The sequence below is a fragment of the Anticarsia gemmatalis genome, chromosome 30, assembly GCF_050436995.1.
Source record: "Anticarsia gemmatalis isolate Benzon Research Colony breed Stoneville strain chromosome 30, ilAntGemm2 primary, whole genome shotgun sequence".
Classification (NCBI taxonomy): domain Eukaryota; kingdom Metazoa; phylum Arthropoda; class Insecta; order Lepidoptera; family Erebidae; genus Anticarsia; species Anticarsia gemmatalis.
The window spans coordinates 2551817-2577991 of NC_134774.1; the positions used below are offsets into that span (position 1 = coordinate 2551817).

The window sequence follows — 26175 nt, forward strand, 5'->3', positions numbered from 1 at the left end:
TTTTGGAATGTCAAAATATTCAGTGCAATTCATGACGAAATTTTCGCAACCCTAACGAAATTATCTTATCGGATTTAAACAAAACCATTACTAATTTCTATTTAATAACATTCGTTTCGTGTCGCGTGACGTATACGGTCCGATAAACAAGTACACTCTCGGACTTCTAGTCTCCTTGGGCAGTACAATGTACATAATATTTATTCAGTTGTAATTTTTTTTATTTACGTCATTGTAAATAATTTGGCTGTGTTCCTGTGTTTGTGCTGTGTTTATTGACTCACAACTCACAATACGATTAGATCTTGTGTTGGCAACAAGCTATAAAAGTGACCTTGACTACAACAGCTGTTTACTGTGAGTACCTTTGCTTTAATTTTACGGTAAATTAAAAATATATTAAAAAATATTCTTTGTTAGGCTGATCGCGATGACCATTGCCCAGCAATTTTTTTAGAGATGTATCTTGGCGCGTTTTTTGTTGTCTTGTGTAAGACCTTGAAATTATAACAAAAGGTGATTGTACTATGTTATTGCATAAATGAAAGTCATTTGATCTACTTTTTGTTAAATATAGGTATATCTAATAATTATGATATATCTATATCTATACATAATAAAATTGCGCAATGTGAAGGAATTGCGGGAAATTGTTGAATCATAAATTTGGCTATAAGTAAGAAAATTACAATTTACAAGAAAGATGATGGGTATTTTTTTTTTGTGTAAACTGTGAAATAGGTACCTACTTAGAGATTGTATTTAAACAACACTTCTATTTTGTAGTTATTTTATCCCCATACATTTAATTTAGGTGAAACAAATATAATTACAAAATATATGAAAAAATCGCTATGCATGTTAAAACATAGGTATTATACATAAAAAATAATATTTTGTTATAAATTACTTGAATCTTTCATCATCAGCCTATTTTTGGCCACTACCGAATAAAAACAACATTTTTTCAATCAATCTTAGTAAGTACAAAATAAATATCAAATATCATTAATTAAATGAAACTATTTGTAACTACCTAATAGGAATTATTCATAGTAAAATGATGTATTTTCCTTCTTTGTGACAAGTGATGCAATAACAATAAATAAATGATTTATCTATCTCAATCAATGAATTGAAATCATTTATTTTATTTATAAATAATATAACGGAACTACTTGATAATATTTATATGATTACTATCTGTTTAGTGGCTTATATTAAAGAAAAATAGTAAGGCCCTGTGTCACAACAACTAGTTATGTATCAAATAACAATTTTGATAATTATTTTCATACATTCACTTAGCAAATAGGCAGACAGTATTCGAAATTGTTGTATTTTGAACTGCAAAGTTACTAAGCTTCTTACTTTTAGGTATAATTTGACAATGTTATGATCTTACCTAAACCAAGATGACCTTGCTGGCTAGGAAAGTCTTTAATCTAATAACTTTTTAAAATAGGATTTATGGCTGAAATAATGAACTGATTTTAAATCCAATTTTGTATAGAGATGGTTGAATGCTTGAGATCACAAATAGGCAATATTTTTTCATAATTCAAATATATAACAGAGAACAGTCTCTAATTGTCAATAAGGAGATATAATCCATACATAGGAAGGTTTGCAGGAGTTGGGTAGTTACTCAAAATCGGTTCTGACTGGGTACAACAACCCTTGAAGGAATCATTCTGCAGATGGGTAACCTCGTAGTGGTATTTCAACTAGGCATCTCCAAATAAAGTTTTAGAACATAAAATAATAGCTGTTAAGCTATGACCAAGGTATTTCTGTCTGCTTAAAAATCTGTAAGTTACGTAAATAGGCCTAACTGTCAATTTTTTTATTCACAACATTAATACAAAACTAGTTTATTTTATCTAAAACCAAATGACTTAAACATGAGATAAGGATATTGCACCAGTACTGGTTTACAAATGACTCATTGAATTGGTGTGTTCAATATTACACCATTATTATAACTCCTAACTCATGTCTTTCCTTATAGAAAAAATGTGGTTTGATGTTTTCTTTTAATTTAATTTGATATTTTTATTATATGTATAAGTGCATGTGAAGGCGCTTAGTAAATAATTTGGCTGTGTTCCGGTGTTTGTGCTGTGTTTATTGACTCAGCCACCCTCATTTTCAAAGATCTTTGACTGTCATTACCAGTAGTCAGAAGCTTGAAAGTATGACAACCAATCTTACTGAGGGGTATTGTGTTATAACCCAAGTAACTGGGGTGTGGAGGTCCAGTAGGGAGTTGCTCCATGTAAACTGGTATTCAGCTGCATCTATCTGGTGAGCAGCTGAATACCATATTATAATATTTGCTGACATAAATACCAGCCTAGTCTTAGGCTGGTATTTATGTAATCAGGTGTTAATTATTTAGTTTCCACATATCAGTATGTAATTCTATAATTAAAATGATTGGTAGGTATTTCATCAGATTTGTTAATGAGGAAATATATTGTCTATTTAATTTTAAATACCGGGAATCCCATTACTGATATGAATATTTTCGAATTAATTAAGTATGTTTTGTATGGTTGGTGGTCAACCCAGTGTCCAAGTAGTTCACCTTAAGTGTTGTTAAGTTAAAACAACAGTGACTTGAAGCACAGAGATACACAGCTTAAATAGTACCTACCTACTAAGCGAAACGTTAGCATCAAAAATGTTAAGCAACTTTAGCTCGGACATACTAATGATGGGTGGCCGAATAGTGGTATATGAACCTAGCATCTGAGTGCTTCGGAGGCGCGTAAAATGTCGGTTGTTGTTAAATATTGAGATAGCAGTCGCTAAGCCACGTCAAACCTTTGAGTGGCTTGAACAACTTTGTCACTAGGTTGACCACTAAACATAGGATAGATATTGTTTACAAAACTATATTTAAACCTATTAAAACAAAGTTACAAGCATTCTTTAAGAATTTTGGCTACATCCATAACATAAATTTTATATAGAAAAACAATACGCGCGTCTTGGCCACAGATATGCCAAAATTCCCGCCATTTGCCTATTACGTTGTGAAATCATTGCCAACTTTGAAAAAAGTAAGTTTTATTTTTAACATTTTAGGTGTGTCTGGGAGTTATTTCTAAAATAGACATCAGCTGATATCTATTGCGTAATGAAGACTTTAAAAACATCTTTGGCTAATGGAGGAAAATTTGCTCTTTTCCATATTATGAAGGAAAATCGAGATTACGCATTATGAGCTTAGGGCCTACTAGCGGCTTAGGGAATTCGTATACCTATTGTCTTTAAAAAACTGTTTTTACAAAACCTAGGCATGTTAGGTTTCATGATAAATAACGTTTTCCTTCACTGTTAGAACAAGAAATATTGTGAGCCCTTAGATAGCACAAGTCTGTTAACTTACACATATTTGTCACAGAAATTATAAATCTATAGGTATCAATAAGCCCTACTGCCCAAAGCCTCTACTGTTTAATACTCGTATTAATGCTAAAGCTGACAAATACTCGTATTAATTTTTAGATTATTCCATCACTACTCCAAAATTTCATCTAGTTCAGCAGTGAAAGCGTAACATAATCAAAAGTAGGAAAAGTTACTTTCGCTTTTCTAATAAACTTAAAGACAATCCACATGCGTTTCAAAAGTTAAAAAATAAATCGTTGTTAGACAAATTACTGAAATTAATTGTCTTAATTACTGAAAACATTATTTTACTTATTTTATTTCATCTGTAACATCATTTAAAAAGTAGCAGTGATAGCCAAGCGGTCTAAAAACGCATATACCACGAAAGTGGTCGATGGTTTATACCCGAAGCAACCCATCAAATACTTTTCTAAGTTATGTGTGTATTAGAAATAATTTATCACTTGTTCCAACGGTGAAGGAGAACATCGTGATGCAACCTTGTATGCCTGAGAGTTTTACACAGTTCTTGAAGGAATGCAAAGTCCCCAACCCACACTTTTCCAGTGTGGTGGACTCAAGGTCTAACACCTCCCGCACTCCGAGAGGATATCCTTGCCCACATTAGTGGGTTTAATTTCTTTTATAGTCTTCAGACACCAGAACACCAGAATGTTAATAAATATAAGATTATCTTTCTTCGCTTTCCTTGAACAACCTCCTAGAAATTAGATCGCAAGGTGTTTTAAAAAAACATGTTTATTTACAATTCGCATCGAGGCCGTAGAGATAAAATTAACTAAGTCAATGACCTGAGGAAATATTTGCATAATGTTGTCACACTTGCCTATTTATATAAAAAAACTAGTTTTTCGTTCTGAAACTGTATATGGGAAAGTATTTATTTAGATATCTGCAAGTCGAGCAAAAAAAAACCGGCACCGCTGTATACCATCTTTTCTCGAAGCAATTCAGGCTATTTTCGATCCCCCTATAATTTCGTTGTGGGTTAACAAGATGCCTGTTTTTTCATCAACGATGGCCAGGTCGGTCTATTTGTTTAAAACGTATTTTTTTTAAATATTGGCATGATAATAACTAATGTTATAACTTAAGACAGAAGGTCCTTTAAGTAGAGACTAAATAGATTAATCGACTTGGTATTATATAGATCTTACAACTTTTTGCGACAGAGAGACTGAGCTGCGAGACTTGGGGTCTTTACAGAATGTTTTTGACGGCATGTATTTATCTGAAATAAATAAGCGAAAGTGTGTATGTTTGTGTGTTCTTTTTTATGTATAAACTGCTAAAGCGATTTCCATATTTGCTGGGTGTTAGATTAAAGAAAATGTTACGCTATAGAGAAAATGTTAGTATTTTATCACTTAACTTCGTTTAAGACCCTTTTGCATTGTGTTATAGACATAATGTGTACAAATCGCGATAGCTTTTATTTTAAATTAGTCATCTGGTTTCTCAAAAAGTCAGTAATGCCTATCTTTTTAAAGCACATGTATGAATGAAAGACTAGGTCTTATTAAAGTGTATGCGCACCAAAATTTTATGTACATTGTCTAAAATAGGATGATAATTATAATAATAATTGTTAAACAAAACAACCTCCGTGGCGCAGTGGTTTAGGTTACCAAGCCACAATTTTTTTAAATTTCGGGTCTGGTTGTACTTTGTGCCCGTTGTTTGTATGTTTGTAAAAGTCCCCGCGACACAAGAGCAATTCCTAGTGCGGGAATTATCTTTTTATAAATAAACAAAAAATAAATTGGGCCCTATAGACAACGTTTATGAAATTACTAATGACAAATGAAAAGTATTTATTTTCCCAGTAAATGTGACGTAGACATTACAATTAAGATCGTAAAGGACGTGTTATAAATATAACTATGTTTTGGCGCCAACGCAAGATTTTGTTTATTTGTGCAAGAAAATATGCTATGAATGATATTTAGAACATTTTAGACTATAAATGAATATTAACCGGAGAAAGACTAACACTGCTCTTGAGGGTTCGATTCCCCGGGTCAGGCATAGAAATAAGTCTTTCCTCGTCTATTAGAATATTTCTCAACAGTAGCTCAGAGTTTGGTAACCTCTGCCTCTACCTTCGATCCATTACAGTCCCATTGCTGGCTGGGCAAGTGTCTCCTCCCGTAATGAGTTAAGGGTTAGGCATTGAGTCCACCACGCTGGCCAATTGCGGGTTGGGGACTTTGCATGCCTTCAAGAACTGTTAGAACTCTCTGGCATGCAAGGTTGATGTTTCTCTTTACCATTGGAACAAGTGATAAATATTTCTAATAGAAAAGAAAGAAAAATACACATCACTTTGAAAAGATTGGTTTTGGATTGGTTAACTGATACCACTCGGCTATCACAGCTTTGCAATGAAAATGCATCTGGCGCCTGATAAAATTGTTATAGCAATATATCGCATTGCGTACAAAAACTTTTTAAACAGGCGCTCTGAGAACTGCATTGTCAACGGATATTGTTTTGAAATTAACTGATTAGTGTATATAGGTATAGTTTTCGCGGCTTTATTTTGGTTTAGCGTGTATAAAAATTAGGGCCTATAAACTTTGTACACAATATTTTATTCCCTATTTTATCCCCTTAGGAGTGGGATTTATCAAAATACTTCCATAGGGGATGCCTACGTCATAGTAGCTTCATGCATCTCAGCCCAATCAGCTTAAAATTTACAAAGTTTCATCCCCGATTTTATCCCCTTGGGGGTAGAATTAATCAAAAAATCCTTTCTTAGCGGATGCCTACGTTATAACATCTACCTGCATGCCAAATTTCAGCTCGATCCATCCAGTGGTTTGTGCTGTGCGTTGAAAGATCACTATATCAGTCAGTCACCTTTGAGTTACACATATTTATAGATTTTTCTTTTGTTCACAGAGTCATGGATTCGTTCTTCAGTCTCTTTGATCCGTCGGAGGGCAACCAGAATAAACAGAAGACGAAGAAGAGGCACAAACCTGAACAGGATACTGTGAAGAAGAAACCAGAAGTAGCTAAAGGTAAGATCCTTCAAGGACTGTTTGAACAAATCGCAGATTTGTCACTTCTCACGATCATAACTTTTAAACTCTCGCGTTGCATGCTTAATATCCTACTAATATTATAAATGCAAAAGTTTGTGAGAAAGTATGTGTGTATGTTTATTACTCAACCACACCTAAACTACTGAACCAATTTGCATGAAATTTGGTATGCAGATATTTTGATACCCTAGAAAAGACATAGGCTACTTTTTACCACGAGAAAATGAAGCATTCTCATGGGACAATTCAGTTTGGGGACGAAGTCGCGGGTAAAAGCTGGTGTTTAATATATAATAGGATACGGGAATTGACGCGAACATGCATTTTACCTTAAAATACCTGACGTTTCGGTGGGTTAAACTCGCCGTGGTCGTAAACCATCAGGCGTGAGTTGGCCTGTCCTTCTTATTAAATTCCTCACCATGTTTTCCTTCACCGTTATAAAAAGTGTTCATCATTTAAAACACATCACTTGGAGCAGTCATAGCTTTGGTTGAACTGTATTTCGATGAAAATAGAAATACATCATCTGTGTAAATGTCAACTGTCTACCTATCACGGTTCATGAAATACAGCCTGGTGACAGACAGCGAAGTCTCAGTAATAGGCTCCCAATTTTACCCTTTGGTTACGGAACCCTCAAAACGCCCCTTAATTCTCTGAAATAGATATCTTATTAGGTCGGGAAATAAGTCTTTTCGCATTATAGTATGTATGAACTTGTGATAAAATCTCTCTATAGCTTCAAGAATCACAAATGAGTACACGGTTTGTTTGGTTTCTTTCAGTGAGCTCGTAAGGTGCCCAAATATCGAGCTTTTTTGTGTAGAGAAAAGATTTTATTACAAGTCCATACATACTTGCAAAAAGACTTTCTCCCCGACCTAATATTACGATAGGTAGTTTTTAAAGCTTTTCTCTGTTTTTCAGGTCGTAGAAGAGGTCGCAAATCAAATGGGAAGAATGAGACGTTACCTGAAGAATCTTCTTTTTTGTGTGAACCGGAGCTGAGCACCGAGTTGCTTGTCAAAAATGTTTCATACATTGATAACTTCATTGAAATCAATAATAAGGATGATGGTATGTGTTACTGTTGAATAACATTCTACGAAATGCGTCATTTAAATTTGTATGTCTGAATATAGCAACAAGTCGCTGCGCAGAAACATAAATACAGTAGACGTATACGCAAAGTGTGTGTGACGGAGACGTAACAACAACGACGTGCTTCCGTTCCCTCACACGCACTCCGCGTATATTTCACGTCTCTAACTGTGGCTTGTTGCTATATTCAGACATTTAACGTCAAATGGCGCGTGCTAGCTTATAATGAAAAAATGCTCTCAGTTTGATATTAGTGAAATCATTTTGAAAATTGGCTGAATTTAGAAAAATACATAGGTTACTTTTCAAAATGAAATCAATCAAAAAATGTATACTATAATACAATTCTTCACACATTGTCATTTTAACCCCCTCCCCCTTTAGAGCAAACGAACCCCCTATTTAAATTCACAAAAGTACCAAGCTCACATAACCAACCAAGAGATCTTTTCAGACAAAAACGACACACAGAAGCCAAAACGTCGTAACTCCAGCCGCAAAACTCGTAGAAAAAAGAACAAAATTTCACCCGCAAAAGAAATGCCAGGACAGGGTTGGGCGGAAACGGAAACAGCAACAAATTGGAACAATACTGCACCTATTCCGAAAATATGCGACGATAATATAGGAAAAAATGTAAACGATTTGAAAAAAATGAAAAATATTAATGATGTCTTTGGTGATAGAGAAGTCTATAATGTCATAGACAAACTGGAGAAGGTTATTTTGAAAGATGATATGTATTTGGCGGGAGATTTTGATACTAATGTGTTAGAAAATGATGTTTTCTACAGTTCCGACGATATGGATGATTATGTTGATGAATCGTAAGTATATATATTATTTAATACTCGCGCAACTTCGCTTGCGTCACATAAGAGAGAATAGGTCAAAATTTTCCCATTTTGTAACATTTTTTACTGGTACTCTGCTCCTGTTGATCGTAGCGTGATGATATGTAGCCTATAGCCTTCCTCGATAAAGGGGCTATCTAACACAGAAAAAAATTTTCAAATCGGACCAGTAGTTCCTGAGATTAGCGCGTTCAAACAAACAAACTTCAGCTTTATAATATTAGTTTAGATTAGTTTAGATTTTGTTTTCGGTTCGTTTTTGAACAGCCTGTATAAATTACAGATATACAGGGTAGAATAAAAGTTAGAGCTTTGAGAAAATACTATTTTAGGTGGAATAAAGTTGGAACATAGTAGAATACCTACCTTAAAATTACCAAGATAATATTTTCATATCTTACTGAAGGTTTAACCCCTCCCTCATTCCGGGGGGGATACCCTTGCGAAGTAATAGGACAATAACAGGATGCTATTAGGATAAAATCTGTTCAGATGTCGGGTTTGATTCCCGAGTCGAACGAACTTTGTGTTTGATTTTAATTTAGAAAATTCTCATTTTATTGCGAAAATCGTTAAATATGTGAAATGTTAAATATAATAACATTGTCGTTGTTACGTCTCCGTCACACGCACTCCGCGTATACGTCTACTGTATTTATATTTCGTTTACACAGCGACTTGTTGCTATATTCAGACATATAAAGTTAAATGCTTCACTTTCTAAAAAAATGTGTGTATTTGTTTTCAGTACTTCAGAGCCCGATGACTCAGGCGATGAGGTGTACGGTAGTCTACCGCCTGAGCCCAGGTTCGGTAATGTTGAGTACAAATTGCAGTTAGTCTCTCTATGCGAGAGGAGGTTTCAGCATCTAGTCACTCAGGTTAGTATGAAAATGCGTCTGTCTGTCTGATTATGTTGTACTCAAAAACTGCTTAGCCAATGATTATAATTTGGAATATGGATGGTTATTTTCATAGTTTGGAAATTAAACATTTAAAAAAAAATGCAGTGATTTCAGTATCTTTTAAATAAATGGTATTAAAAAATGAAAAATCCAGAAAAAAATAAGTAAATTTTTATTTCAACTTGACTTTTTTCCCCAGTTAAAATGGCGTCTTCGCTCCGGAGGCGGTAGTGCTGTCTACGTAGTCGGTGTACGTGACTGCGGGTCGCTCGTAGGGCTCCGCGCCCGCGCCCTCCGGTCCTCTCTCGTAGCCCTGCGGCGTATGGCGCATACGATAGGGGCTACTTTGACGCATGTAACCGCGCGCCGCGTGGCCCCACATAGAGCCGTGGCTGAAGTTTATATTAGGAAGGTGAGAGCTCTTTGATAGTTATAATATCCTAGTCTTCTTATCGTATGGTTAGTGGTCAACCTAGTGTCAAAGTTGTTCAAGCCGCCCGAAAGGCCTTTAACACGACTGTTATCTTAGTGACAACAACCGGGACCCACTTTTTACGTGCTCTCCGAAGCACGGTGACGCTCAGTTCAAATACCAATATGCGGTCACCCATATACGGAATGACTGCGCTAACGGCTGCTTTACCCACAGATAGTTTACCGATCCTTGAGCTATGGGCGCCACGTCCAATATCCTGGTAACAGCAAATGATCCAAAATTATTGAAAGGTTTGAAAAATGCTGTAGTTTATATAAGGAAAGTATGGGCTCCTCAATAGTTATGACAACCTTGTACCAATGGCGGATGTAGATAGATCACTCTTTCTTAAAAAATATACAAGTGTTTGGCTATATTCACTCAAATATTTTTTTGTTTCAGTTACCAGACCCTAAGCAGAGTGTAGAATTAAGAGTAGCCGTAATGGGAGCGAACGAAGCCGGGAAATCAACCCTTATAGGTGTATTAACTCAAGGTAAAATATATTATTATATTTATTACCCCTCCCTATTATCTGTGTCCTCCAATTGGGTACTTGACTACATTAAAATCAGCTACTCTTTATAAAATGTCAAAAACAAATCTAATATATAAAATTCTCGCGTCACAGTTCTCGTTACCGTACTCCTCCGAAACGGCTTGACCGATTCTCATGAAATTTTGTGAAAGTTTCAGTCTGTAATAATTCCAATTTCAACATTGTTGATTAAAAAATTACATAGCCCTCGTATTTCGGATAAACCTTTTACGAGTACAAGTTTCATATTCCTAAATAGTATTTCTTAAGTTAGGCGCTGTCTCCACGGGCGAGAGAATCGCGACGAGTCCGCCCTCGTATCGTCGGACAATCTCCACGAACGAGCGATAATTCCGCCGCGTATCGTCGCGAGTCGTAACGGAATCGCAGAGATTCCGCGGCGACTCGTAACCGTATCTCCACGTTTTCCTTGTTTAAAAAGCTTCTCGAAACAAGAGGCAACATTGAAAATAAATGACGCTGCATTTGACAGCGCGCTCGCTGCGCGCTCGTCGCGATCGCGCGGCGGACCCGCTGCTTGTCGCGGCCGACTAGCGACGATGTATTGACGTGTCGCACGCTCGTTGCCACTCGTCGTATCGCGGCGATATTATCGCCGTGTGGAGACGGTTCCATAGAGAGCGTATAGAAATACGTGGCACGACGATAATATCGCCGCGATTCTCTCGCTCGTGGAGACAGCGCCTTAAATGGACAGTCTTATCTGTTCTGAGCCTGGTTGTTATGTTTTTTTATAGTATGTATTTAGAAGTACATAAGTATGTTTATCAGTTATTAGGTTATTATAGTACAACCTAAGATTGGAATGAAATGACCGTGTGTGAATTATCCAATTATATTTATTTATTATTATTTATTTATTTATATAATTTTGTTTGCAGGTGAATTAGACAATGGACGGGGGAGTGCCCGTTTGAACATGTTCAGGCATCTACACGAAGTCAAGAGTGGAAGGACTTCATCACTGAGTCACGAAATACTAGGATTTGATGCACAGGTATACCTCTTATAGACTTATAGTTGCCTAGTACTTATTTGTTAAAAGATATCTATTAGATTATGTGTGTTCCGTATAAACCTCTGATAAGTTAACTGGTATTTATTCAGAAGATGTAAAACTGGCCATAAAAGAGGTCTCGGGTTCTAATCCTAGGTCGGGACAAAATTTGTTCGTTACTCTATAAACAAACTCCTGTACAGTTGACTAGTTTTAATTAAACTGGCCGTGGCGAAATATAGGTCGTTAATACAACCTAGTCCTTCTTCCAACTATGTTGGAGTCGATTTCCAGTCTCACCGGATGCAGCTGAATACCAGTATTTTACATGCAGCGACTGTCTATCAGACCTCCACAACACAGTTACCTGGGTAATAACACGATACCCTTCGGTAAGATTGGTTGTCAAACTTTCAAACTTCTGACTACTGTTAACGACTGTCAAAGATCTTCGGAAATGACAGCCGGGACCTACAATATTTAACTTGCCTTCTGAAAAGGTCGTTATACAGTAAAAGTTAATCTTATGTTTTAAATTCCAGGGTAATGTGGTCAACTACGGTTGTTCCGAGTTAATGACTGCTGAAAGAATCGGTGAAAGGAGTGCTAAATTAGTGTCATTCCTCGATTTGGCCGGTCATAGTAAATATCAGAGGACTACGGTGCACGGATTGACCGGTTATTCTCCACATTACGCGATGTTAGTGGTAAGTAAGCACTTGAAATATTTCGTTATGACAAGATTTATGTATGTGAATGAAGCAAGGGAAGTTTGTAGGGATCGTACCAAGTGGCGTTCTTTGTTCTTTACTTACCCCTATAGGAAAAAAACATGATTTTATGTTTGTATGAGAAAGACTACTATATTATATTAGGAATCGTTCAGTAATCACGCAAGTTTTAGAAGGGGATCTCCGAAAATTGTTGCGTTATTGATGGATGGACTCCTTTCCCGTTTTATTCTTTTTTATTTTGCCTAATAAGTTCAGTAACAATACTTAACTTTCAATTACTTTTTTCTAGATCTCAGCAACTGCCGGTATTACCCCCATCACGGAAGAGCACATAGGTCTACTATCAGCTCTGGACCTTCCATTCTTCGCGGTGATCAGCAAGTGTGACATATCCACCACGGCCGTCAAGAGTCTACTGGACAGACTGGCGCAACTCCTGGCTCCTACTAACAAGGTACAACTCTTTGTATCATATAAAGTCCTGGTAGTTTTATCGTAGTTTCAAGGCAATTTTTAACGGTGATTATTTCGGATGGTGTCGTTTTCTGTCTTTGTCTAACTTATACATGTATCTCTTTCCTTTTTTTTTCATTCGCTAAAATAGTGAAATATTCTCATTTTTTGTCTTTCTCTAACCCGTATGTGTGTCTCTTACGTTTCGTACTGGCTCTAAATGAAGGTCATTAACCTATTTCATTGATAGTCAGCTGTTCGAAATTCAAATGTTCCGAGGTGTTATCACCTTATGGATTATTATAGCCTGGTACTTCAAGCTCTTGATATCATTGTTATGTCTATGGGTGTGTTATTTTTTGTCTCGTTCTAACATCATCAATTTTATTTTGGATCTCTTTTACTCGTGTTGTAAGTTACTATCAGTAAAGTGTATATTCAATGTATTTGAAATCCATTGTTTATGATAAATGGCATTATAAATTAATGCGCATATTACAACCTCTCTAACCTGAAGGATTTTTAATTTTAAGTAATGTAAGATAATTTCAAAGTAGCTTTTGTCAACTTCCGCCATGATGAGCCACAGGCAATAAAATATACGATTTATAATGTTCCATACCATGCATAATAAATTACGCGATAATGAATTAAATAAAAAATAAAAAAGTATTGATTTGGAGAAATGCGATTATTATTACCATTCATATAAAACTGTGTATCACTGGTATTTGTTGCATTGAATAATAATTTTCTCTTTATTTGAAATGATTTTATTTATTTATTGGCACAAAATCTACAAATCGTAAAATGGAACGTAAGGAGATACGTAATGTTTATAACCTGTGATTCCTTAACCTATCAATTTTGTCAAGTTTTGTTGAGTTTTGTATTTTCCAAGTTATACGCGAGCAAAAACCGCGGGTTTTCTAGTAATTCATAAAACTAGCACTTTTAATTTTCAAGCGCCTAATGATTTTTTAATAGCAACTTGTAACCTAAATATTATTGCTCGCAATAAAATTTAAGGAACTGATACAACATTTTTGGTTTAATACATCGTTCTGAAAAGTTTTACGAGTTTTTCATTTATCTACAGCGCATATCGTATATCGGACCTCCACAACCAACCTGGGTTATAACATGATAACCTTCCGTAAGACTGGTTGTCACATTTTCAAGCTCCTGATTACTGCTAAGGATTGTGAAAGATCTTTGAAAATGGCAGCCGGCATCCACAATTTAATGTGCCTTCCGAAACACGGAGGACCTCGAAATGTATATTATGGTTATCCATTCACGGTATAACCTCGGCAAGCGTGGTTTAACCTCAGAGATCTTGTTAAATTATTTAAAGAGGACATAAGTACTTAGGTTTACTATTTGCTTTGATCCATCTAATCCTCATTCAAACCATCCAATAAGGTAGAACTCTTTGCCACTAATAACAGCCTAGTACTTTTATCGTAATTTCAAGGCAATTTTTAAAAGTAATTCTTTTAAGGTAGTGTTGTTGTTTGTCTCTTTCTAACTCATACTTGCGTCTCTATCCTCTCCTACTAGTAATAGTAAATATGTGAAATATTCGCATCTTTGTCTTTCTCTTACTTATACGTGCGTCTCTATTATCATCTACTCCTCAAGGAGACAGTATTCACATCTTTTATCTTTTTTTTACTCATAAGTGTGTCTCTTACTTCTGCTCCTTGTTTCATATGAAGGTCATTAACCTACTTCTTTGACAATCTGTTGTTCGAAATTCAAATGTTCCGAGGTGTATGCCTAGACATCGTGACTTCGAGAAATCTCCTTATATGTTATTTTAGCCTGGTACTTCAAGCTATGATTTTCTTTGATTTTATTAGATTTCTTATTCCTTAGGTCTTATGTTGTTAGAATTTGCTATTATAGCCATCGCCTCATTAGATAATTTCTTCAATGATTATGTGGACCTAGTACGTAAAGAATGAAAAAGAAGTAAATAACGCTTTAGTTGTTATCTTCTAGAATTTTATTATATTTCGTCTCCTTCACTCTTCCACGCCAGACAGAGTGTGAGACTAAAGACTAAGGAGTCCATCACAGTGATCAAGTGTCACTTTACATTACTACAACAACTGTTTAAACAACTCTCACACATGACATTGCTCACGATGTTTTCCTTCGTAACCTCACCGCAATAACTGAAGCGCTGCGTGTGGTGGGTTCGAATCCCACCCGGGACAAACATTTGTGTGATGAGCACGAGTATCTGTTCTGAACCTAGTTGTCAATTTATTTATATAAGTATGTATTTAGAAGTATATAAGTATGTTTATCTGTTATTTGATTACGATACAAGCTCTGCTTAGTTTGGAATCAGATGACCGTGTGTGAGTTGTCCAATGATATTTATTTAATTATTTATAACAAGTGATTATTATTTCACACATCACTTGGAACAGTCATTGAACCTTCTCAGTATGTTTGTATGTATGTGTTTTCTTTCTTACAGAAACCCTTATTGATAACTGATGAGAATCTTGCAAGGAACTGCGTGGCGCCACAGAAATTAATAATCGATTCTTTGGACAACAGAATCGATACTAAGGATGAGTAAGTACCTAATTGGTATTTATTTAGTAGCTAAACGTCTGTCGCCCTTGTAGTGTTATTTACTTGTAAATAGTAATTAACATCTTTCTTAGTATTTATCGCCCTGACTACCATTGTGGCATAAAGGTAGTGTATGCCACTGCAGCTCGGAATTCTTGGGTTCGAATCTCGAGTCAAGCCAAAGAACTAAGCCTGATTTTTTTGTCAAAATGTGCTGAAAAAATTGCCTGGAGTTAGGAAGTTAAGGTCTTGACTTCTGTGTGCTTCAGAAAGCATGTAAAGGTTGGTCCTGCACTAGATCTCTCACTGGTCGTGACGGTTATCCGTCAAACCGGACTATAAGAGTGATGTAATAGAGAGTGTACCTGTGTATTGTACACACACTTGGACACTAACAAAGTCCTACATAGTTTGCTGGTATCAATGAAACTACTGAATTCGTCTAGGACGTTACTAATAAAAATATATTTGTCTCTTTCCCTCAGCTGTTCAGAATCGGAAGTAATCCCCGTATTCCCGGTCAGCTGTGTGAGAGGGAACGGTATAAGTGCACTACACGCGTACCTCCTAGCTCTGAGACCTCCGCAGCCTGTCGCCGCGCACCGGACTGATGATGTGAGTCAACTCTTAGTACTTACTGGGTACCTGGTACTTGCGTCAAGATTATGGTGAAAGAATGAGAGATATATAGTGAGTGAAAGAGAAGAAAAATGTCTGTATGTAAGTAGACTATGTATATACCGTGTGCCGGATATATTATATAAGGAATATATATACTCTTTCCATATATAACGGGAAAGAGTGAGAAAGAAATAGCGAGTATAAGAGAGGAAAGACATCTGTATGTAAGTAGACTCTTTGTAATTACCGGGTGCTTGGTATTTTATATATAAATAATTAATTATGTATCGAAAGAGTGAGAGAACAATATAAGTGAATGAGAAGAAAGATGTCTGTCGGTTTCGTCTTGCATCCTGACACATTTATAAATAATATATTATTATATATTGGAAGAGTGAGAGAGAAATACAGTGGGTGAAAGAGAGGAAAGATGGCTGTCTGTACCGTCTTGTATCGTGACACATTTATAAATAATATATTATTCTATATTGGAAGAGTGAGAGAGAAATACAGTGGGTGAAAGAGAGGAAAGATGTCTGTCTATATCGTCTTACATCTTGACGGTGTGAAATTACTCTTTGTGCTTACTAAGTGCCTGGTGATATTGGAAAAATTATATTTATTTTTTCTATATTTATTGTATAATTTATTGTAAAATATATTTGTTAGTTATATACATACTGTTTAGGTACAGTAGGAAAGTAGGTACATATGTCCTGTTTTTTATGTTATAAATAAGTAAGTAGGTATACTTATCTATAAATAACGTAGTTAATATACTTTAAAGAAGTAATTAAAGGATATTGAACATATAGTGGAAGGAGTGAAAGAGAGATATAGAGTGAAAGAGAAGAAAGATGTCTGTCAGTAACGTCTTGTATCCTGACACATTTATATATTTTATATATAATATATAATGATATGTATATTGAAAGAGAGAGAGTAATATAGTACGTGAAAGAGAAGAATGATGTCTGTCTACCGTCTTGTATCCTGACACATTTATAAATAATATATTATTATATATTGGAAGAGTGAGACAGCAATACAGTGAATGAAAGAGAAGACCGATGTCTGTCTGTACCGTCTTGTATCCTGACACATTTATAAATAATATATTATTATATATTGGAAGAGTGAGACAGCAATACAGTGAATGAAAGAGAAGACCGATGTCTGTCTGTACCGTCTTGTATCCAGACACATTTATAAATAATATATTATTACATAATGGAAGAGTAAGAGAGCAATACGGTGAGTGAAAGAGAATACCGATGTCTGTCTGTACCGTCTTGTATCATAACACATTTATAAATAATATATTATGATATATTGGAAGAGTGAGAGAGCAATACAGTAAGTTAAGAAAAGAAAGATGTCTGTCGGTTTCGTCTTGCATCCTGACACATTTATAAATAATATATATAATATATTATTATATATTGGGAGAGTGAGAGAGCAATACAGTAAGTGAAAGAGAAGACCGATGTCTGTCTGTACCGTCTTGTATCGTGACACATTTATAAATAATATATTATTATAAATTGGAAGAGTGAGAGAGAAATATAGCGAGTGAAGGAGAAGAAAGATGTCTGTCTGTACCGTCTTGTATCCAGACACATTTATAAATAATATATTATTATATATTGGAAGAGTGAGAGAGAAATACGGTGAGTGAAAGAGAAGAAAGATGTGTTTACTCTCGATATGAGTAAGAACTCTTTGTGCTTACTAAGTGCCTGGTGTATTAAACTCACAAATTGTAACGACTATCAATAATTACGATCTAAATCAATGTTTAATTTTGTTTATTATTTAGGATTAAGTTTGGAAACGATGTATGAAAGAAAATTGATGACTCATTTACTCAGAAAATAAAATTATTTTTATAAAATTCCTAATGAATAAATAATTTTCTTTGATTTTATATTCAAAGAAAATCAAATATATTATTATGAATAATTGATGATGTAAGGAAGTGCTACTAACACCACCGAACACATTTTGGTCATAACATAAATTAAATCAATATATTAAGGTGCTAGTAAACAAGATAGTGAAATTAAATATTTTTTCTTTACAGGAAGACGGCTGCGAGTTTCAAATAGACGAGATATTCCACGTAGGAGACAGTACCTCTCCCGTAGTAGGTGGTCTACTTGCTAAAGGAACTTTGTATGAAGGAGATATCGTCATATTAGGTGAGAACTCCTTATATTGTCTATTTTCCTGGTACATAAAACCTTATAAAGTGCACCACGTGGTTTCATTTCATTACCTTATCAGCTGTTTAAGGAAGGCAAGGGTTTTGCAAAATCGGTTTAGTCAGCGAAAATTTCATACCCATTTCAGTATCTTTAGTAGCCAGAGATTTTTGGAAAATAAAGTATCGTGTATAAATATAGGCTACAAACTATCTGTGTCTGAAAATCTAATTTGTATTTTTTGCGTGAAAGAGTAACAAACATTTTCGCAAACTTTTCACTCATTAGTTTTATGTGCTAGTCGAATCCACTGCCTACCTACGCAATATACTGGCGTGGAATTCACCCTAACGACTGTGCCACGGAGATTGTCAAACATATAATTACTATTTTTTTTGTTAATTACTTTCATTCTTTAAACCACAGGGCCTCTCGAAGACGGTTCATTCGGCACAGTCCGGGTTAGAAGCATCTACCGCAATCGTGCCCCCGTCGGCTGTGTCCGTGCAGGCGCCTGCGCCAGCATTGGGCTGGAGGGCGGAGCACCCCGACCGGGCATGGTGCTGCTAAGACCTAGGGCGAAGCGCCGGGACACTAGGGAGACGTTCGGTGCTTGCCCGCCTGGCGCTTGCAAGCAGAGACAGGTGAGCTCCTTGTGTAATATAAAAGCCTTGTACTAGATTCATGTAGCATAGTCGGACTAAATAATTGGATGGGAGACATTAGGAGCCCAACGTTTGCAGGCAACAACAGGTGATCTCTTTGTGTATTATATATTCCTGGTACAAGACTCGCGTAGAATAGTCGAATTACATAACAAATTGGGAGATATTCGGAGCCTGACGCTTGCAAGCAGGCCTAGGGGATCTCCTTGTGTGGTATATTGCCCTTACAAAACTCACGCAACATAGTCAAACTACATAATAGACAGGGAGGTCGGTGGGCGCTGCCTTTTCGCCCGGCGCTTATAATTAAAGACAGAATATGATCTCTTTGTCTATTATATAGTCTTGGTACTAAAATCTCGCAACATGGTTTCACTCGATGAATTTTATTTCAAACTAAGGCTCGAATTAGTAAAATTCTTGACAAATAGCGCCTTCTTCATTTAAGTTATTTATTTATTTAAAGGTAACAAACACAACAGGTGTAATTATTATACATACAAAAACAGACCAATTAATTATTAATGAGAGTACAAAGTTACTAAGTCTACAGATTTTCCGTCTCTTTTATACAAGTAACACATTACCGCAGTCTCTCGGACCTCTCACTCACTCTTTATCCACAGATAAAACAGCTGATTGAACAGAATATAGCCGATAAAGCCAAGTCTAGGAAGACGAAGCGCAACAAGAATCTTCTGCAAGACATCGCTAAGGCAGAAGAATGTTTGAGCAAAGATATCGTTGATATTGAGGCTAATACTTATGACCAGGTAATTATCCATACTAATATTATAAATGCGAAAGTAACTCTGTCTGTTACTCAATCACGCCTAAACTACTGAACCAATTTGCATGAAATTTGGTATGCAGATATTTTGATACCCGAGAAAGGACGTAGGCTACTTTTTACCGCGGGAAAATGACGCATTTCCATGGGAAAATTCAGGTGGCGGACGAAGTCGTGGGTAAAAGCTAGTAATAAATAAATCCATCTTTTCTACTTTTTAAAGACAACTCCTGCACTAAGAATTGCTCTTGTATTGCGAGACTTTTACAAACATACAAACAACGGACACAAAGTATAACCAGACCCGAAACAATTATTTTTGTATCGCACAAATAATTGCTCCGTGTGGGAATCGAACCCACGACGTCCCGACGCAATGGTATTGGCGTGGTGACCTAAACCCCTGCACCACGAAGGCAGTCAAAATATAACTTGAAATAAGACAAGTTCGAAATTTATACTATTTGTTTATATATATCTCTCTCTCTCTCTCTTCCATGCTATGAGTCCCATATGGTAGTGGGGTCAGCCTTCCTAGGGGGCTATCACGTATCTCAGTTGACAACCATTTGAAAGCCACTATGCTGTCCATTGTTTTCTTCCTTAGATGATACTGATTAATACGTTACGTCAAAGCAGCAATGTACTGAATAGTGACCATAGATTTGACGTATACTAGCTGTCAACTGAGATACGTGATAAGCCCGCTGGTCTTTCTCCTCCACTTCGCTCTATCATAATCATATATACCTATATTTATTTTCAGGACTGCATGGAGTGCTTGTGCAACGACAAAGTTATTCTAGAAGACCCTAACGACCCGAGAGGGTGTATTTATTTCCAGGTAATTTTATATATAACTAGCGGGCCGCCTGGTTTCGGTCGGTTTAAACAGTAATTTTACAAAAAAACTTTTACATAAACCTTCTAACCTTCCTCTCGAATCACACTAATTTTAACAGAGAATATGGAGCGTTAATAAATAAAACTAGTTAACATTAAAATGACTGTTTTTGTTTTCCAGGCATCAGTGCAAGTACTAAGGCATTCTACTGCGATATACCCAGGGTTTCAATGTACCGTACACGTTGGGAATGTACGACAGACTGCTATTATTGAGGTAAATCTATCTTCTATCTTATATATAAAATTCCCGCGTCACAGTTTTCTGTCTGAGAATCGGCCAACATCTATTTTTCATATCCCTTAGTGACTCTATTTTTTTTTATTTATATGGCAAAACAATGTTTGCCGGGTCAGCTAGTATACTATACTTATCTTCGAGGTCAGATAGACAGTCGCTACATGTAAAACACTGGTATTCAGCTGCATCCGGGGAGACTGGAAGCCGACTCCAACATAGTTTGGAAGAAAGGCTAAGCTTTGGTTGTCAGACTTTCAAGCTACCGACTACTGTCAACGACTGTCAAAGATCATCGAAAATGACAGCCGGGACCCACAATTTAACGTGCCTTCCGAAACACGGAGGAACTCGATATGTGTAAGATGGTCACCCATCCACAGATCAACCTCGGCAAGCGTGGCTTAACCTTGGAGATCGATCCGCGCGGCTGTCGTTAACTAAGCCACGAGCTGTCAATTTAGATATAAGATAGCATATTGCTTATGTATAATACGTGGAAAACGTTGTTGGTTTCACATATATAGAAGTACCTATTTGTATTACTTTATAACAATGTAACTGTTTGTTTTTCCCTAAATAAATAAATAAATAAATGTATTTGTTTGTTTCCAGGGTATAATGACATTAAACGCTGTGCTTCGCGCCGACGAGTCTGCGTCGGTCGTGTTCAGGTTCGTGAGGTGTCCGGAGTACTTGGTGCGAGGGAGACGACTGCTGTTCACTGCCGGACTTGGGACCAGGTGAGAGAGATGCAGATGTGTAGATCATGATGTAGGTAGATGCTCCCATCATGCTTCCAATACACTTTTTATCTTACTTACTAGCACCTTTATATTGATTTAATGTATTTATATTAAGACTTATGTGTGTTCGGTAGTGTTGGTAGCAGCTCCTTACATCATCAAAGATTTATACCTAATAGTATGATTGTTAAAATTAATTGGCGATTAAAAAGAGTGGCCAGGAGTTTGTAGGCAGCTCTTCTCATTGGCCCTACATTCCGAACTGGCGGTAAATTCACTCTCTGTATCATTGACTATCATAAGTGTCAGCATTTGACCTACATGAATAAATGATTTGGTTGAGGCGCCCGTAGCCAGTTGCGCTCACCGGTCGGTAAACGATCTGTGGATTAAGCAAACCTTGGTCATTCCATAGATGGGTGACCGCATAGTGGTATTTGAACAGCGTCTCCGTGCTTCGGAGGGCACGTAAAAAGTCGGTCCCGGTTGTTGTCAATTAAGATAACAGTCGTTAAGCCACTCAAAGGCCTGTGCTTGAACAACTTTGACACTAGGTTGACCACTAACCATACGATAAGAAGAAGAAGAACTATAGAGCCTGTGATACTAAAACAAAAGGCACATGGCAGTCTGATTTTAGTTTAAAATGTTGCCTTTTCAAATGACTTATGCCCGGTTTCTAAGGTACATTTAGCGGTAGTTTATCTATTCACCGTTTCGTAGGACTCTTCGAAGTTATGTGTGTATTAGAAATATTAGGTCGGGGAAAGTCTTTTCGCATTATAGTATGTATGAACTTGTAATAAAATCTTTTCTCTACACAAAAAAGCTCGATATTTGGGTACCTCACGAGCTCACTGAAAGAAACCTAATGAACCGTGTACTCATTTGTGATTCTTGAAGCCAAAGAGATTTTATTACAAGTTCATACATACTACTAGTATACATAATACATAGTACTATAATGCGAAAAGACTTTTTCCCCGACCTAATATTAATACCACTTCATCTAGAAATCAAATTCAAGACCTCATGAACTACACTTGCCCTAATCCTGTACTAATTTTAGTAATTTATTTTATTAATTAACCTTGTTTCTTGTTACAGAGGAATCGGCCGAATCACCCAAGTATTCCCGTACATACCTTGAAGCAAACATCATCAATATCGGTCAAGCAAATTCGTAGATCACGTTTCGTGATTTTCACTCTTCTATAAGTTAAAACAACGGACTCTCCGTGTATCTCTATAGGAAAAATATACTTTATTACTAAACATATTTTGATGAAAATAAAACGGTTTGATAGTTTAGGAACATTTGGTTATTGATGTTTGTGTATTTGTAAATCTTTCGTCTCTATTATATACTATATGAGTAAAAGAGATAGACATATAATAGCAATGATTGAAAAGAAAAAAATAATTACTTACATTTCTGAGAGTTCTTTAGAACAGTTCTTGAAGGTATGCAAAGTCCCCAACCCGCACTTGGCCAGCGTGGTGGACTCAAGGCCTAACCCCTCCCTCATTACGAGAGGTGACCCATGCCCAGCAGTGGGATAAAAGTTCTATATAATGTACTTAAAAAATAAGGTTCTAAGTTTGTATGAATTCATCTGAATTCAAATAAAAAATATCCCATATATATAATTACAAACTGACCCGCGCAACTTCGCTTGCGTCACATAAGAGAGAATGGGTCAAATTTTTTCCCGTATTTGTAACATTTTTTACTGGTACTCTGCTCCTATTGGTCGTAGCGTGATGATTTATAGCCTGTAGCCTTTCTCGATAAATGTGCTATGTAACACTGAAAGACGCTTTCAAATCGGACCAGTAGATCCTGAGATAGACGCGTTCAAACAAACAAACTCTTCAGCTTTATAATATTAGTATAGATAGGAGAATTTACAAATACACAAATAAAAATTACTTAACAATATTAACAAATATACACTCTTTAGATCAAAGTTATATTTTCTCGCACTGAAAATTAACTGTCTTGAAATAATCTATACACTGAAGATGCCGACCCGCTGACATATGTCGGCGGAATTTTCAAAAACTGTTTTCTAAGTCGCTGATTCGCTAATAAATGTCGGCGGATTTTTCAAAACTGTTTTCTAAGTCGCTGATTTGCTTTAAATGTAGGCGGATTTTTCAAAACTGTTTTCTAAGTAGCTGATTCGCTGATAAATGTCGGTGGATTTTTCAAAAACTGTTTTCTATGTCGCTTACCCGCTGACATATGTCGGTGGATTTTTTAAAAACCGCCAGCCGCCGTTTTCCAAGCCGCCAACATTAGGTCGCCGACAATTGTCGGCGGGTCAGCCGGTTTTGAAGTGTAGCTGACATGAGTGACATAGATCCATCTTTTTATATGTATACTATATAATATTATAAATGCGTAAATCTGTCCGTTCTCACATGGCTTTTTGACTTAAGTGCCACTTTTAACAACTTAGTAGAGAGTCTTGTATACAAGGTTCGCGGCTGGAGGTATACAACATACAGAATGTATAACATCAGTGACCCGCAGTCTGCAGCTGACGGTCACCTGTTTCATACACATACTTTATTAAATATCCATACTAATATTATAAATGCGTAAGTAACTCTGTCTGTCTGTCTGTCTGTTACTCAATGACGTCTAAACTACTGAACCAATTTGCATGAAATTTGGTATGGAGATGTTTTGATACCCGAGAAAGGACATAGGCTACTTTTTACCCTGGGAAAATGACGCATTTCCCGGGAAAATTCAGGTGGCGGAGGAAGGCGCGGGTAAAAGCTAGTATTTAATAAATATCATTGGACAACTCACACACGGTCATTTGATTCCAAACTAAGCAGAGCTTGTACTGTAACCAAATAACTGATAAACATACTTATATACTTCTAAATACATACTTAAATAGATATACTAGCTGACCTTCTCAACTTCGCTTGCGTCACATAAGAGAGAATGGGTCATCATTTTCCCCGTTTTTGTAACATTTTTCAATGGCACTCTGCTCCAATTGGTCGTAGCGTGATGCTATATAGCCTGTAGCCTTCCTCAATAAATAGGCTATCCAACAGTAAAATATGTTTTTGATTCGCACCATTCGTTCCAGAGATTAGCGCGTTGAACCAAATACACTCTACAATTTTATAATATTAGTATAATCTAGATAAACAAGACTCTACTAAGTTGTCGAACTATATATGGCCTTTTAGGGGATGTTAGTAAATTACTATTAATAAAGCTAAATTATTCGCTTTTCTACTAAAATAATAGACTTTTAAAGTCATACCTTCTTGAAAAATGTATGTGTGTTTACCTCGAAAACGGCTGAGCCCGTTTCGATGAAACTCTCACTAGTAGTATTAAAATTAGACGGCGTATTTATTGGTGTTTGACGCGAAATTATTGATGCAAAGGGAATTTTCGAAATAAAGGTACAATTATAGAGCAAAAACCTCGTGGTGAACCTAGTGTCAAAGTAGTGTAAGTGTTTGCGGTGAACTGTTGTTATGTTAAACAACAAGCGTGACTTGTATCACGGAGACGCTCAGCTCAAACACTGCACCTACATCTATGTAATGTCCGCACTAAGATTGCTTAACCCATCACTCAACAAACAGCGCATTTAGCTAGTAGCGCTCATCGGTGGGTAAACGCTCAGTGTGTTAACTTGTACATTACATAGATGTAGGAGCAGTGTTTGAGCTGAGCGTCTCCGTGATACAAGTCACGCTTGTTGTTTAACATAACAACAGTTCACCACAAACACTTACACTACTTTGACACTAGGTTCACTAACCATACGACACATTGTATCTATAATTGTAACTTATTAGAAATATAATTTTTAGGTACAATTCAATTGCTTTAATAGTTTTTAAATATTGCTTAATAATAATCAAAACACGACTTTATCTCATGGATAAGTCACAGTTAAAAGTAGTATTGATATTAACTTACCGGTCGATTTTATTGTACGCAGTCGGGCGCCATCTTATATCTCGGTCTCTCTTACCCCCGGTTTCTGAGGTACATTTAGCGGTAGTTTATCTATTCAATAGCGTTTAAACTCATATAAAAAAACGCTATTGAATAGATAAACTACCGCTAAATGTACTCGGGGGTTAGTCACCTTTATACACACACTCTATCGCGCATGAAACAACAATCGCACGTGATGGGTCGGGAAAAAAGTCTTTTCGCATTATATGTATGAACTTGTAATAAAACCTCTTTGGCCTCAAGAATCACAAATGAGTACACGGTTCATTAGGTTTCTTTCAGTGAGCTCATGAGGTAACCAAATATCGAGCTTTTTTGTGTTTCCCCGACCTAATATAAAGGGTGTGTAAGGAGAAAGGAAAAAGCACGCGCCGCGCTCATCTGTCCGCGCCCGCGAAGAACATCGCTCTCTCGGAGCGCGCTGCGCACCCGCGCGTAATACTGTACGATACTAAGGACGTGCGATACCGTGTGTGTGTAAAGGTGGCTAATGACTTGATAAGAATGACTAAATAGTCTCTTTGCCTTGCAACACACATATTCGGTTCGGCATTAACCGGCCTAGCCGGGCGGCAAAACCGAATATGTGGAGATGAACCGATCGGCACAAGCCGAACAAGACTATCATAAGTGTCAGCACTTGACCAAAATGAATAAATGATTTGATTGATTGATTGATCAAGTGAGTCGAGTCGGTTTTATATCGGAACCGAATATGTGTGTAGCAAATATTACAAGGTAATAATTGAAGATTTTTCTTATGTATGTATAATATTGTGAATCACTATTAATAATTAACGCACTCAAATATATGTTGTCCACACATTGATGTGTTTTATTTTGAAAT

General features: G+C 36.4%; 1 protein-coding gene across 1 annotated transcript; it reads left to right on the forward strand.

The window, feature by feature from the left end:
• LOC142985444 (GTP-binding protein 2-like) lies at window positions 1-26153 on the forward strand. Its single transcript, XM_076133631.1, has 19 exons — window positions 1-357; window positions 6331-6452; window positions 7407-7556; window positions 8035-8407; window positions 9183-9315; window positions 9539-9751; window positions 10217-10310; window positions 11255-11370; window positions 11913-12077; window positions 12394-12558; window positions 15052-15152; window positions 15638-15767; window positions 17857-17974; window positions 18404-18621; window positions 19269-19415; window positions 20199-20276; window positions 20457-20552; window positions 21189-21316; window positions 22427-26153. Exons 2-19 carry the CDS (start codon window positions 6335-6337, stop codon window positions 22467-22469), a joined length of 2586 nt encoding a protein of 861 aa, XP_075989746.1. The 5' UTR covers window positions 1-357; window positions 6331-6334; the 3' UTR covers window positions 22470-26153.
• The last annotated feature ends 22 nt before the right edge of the window (window positions 26154-26175 follow it).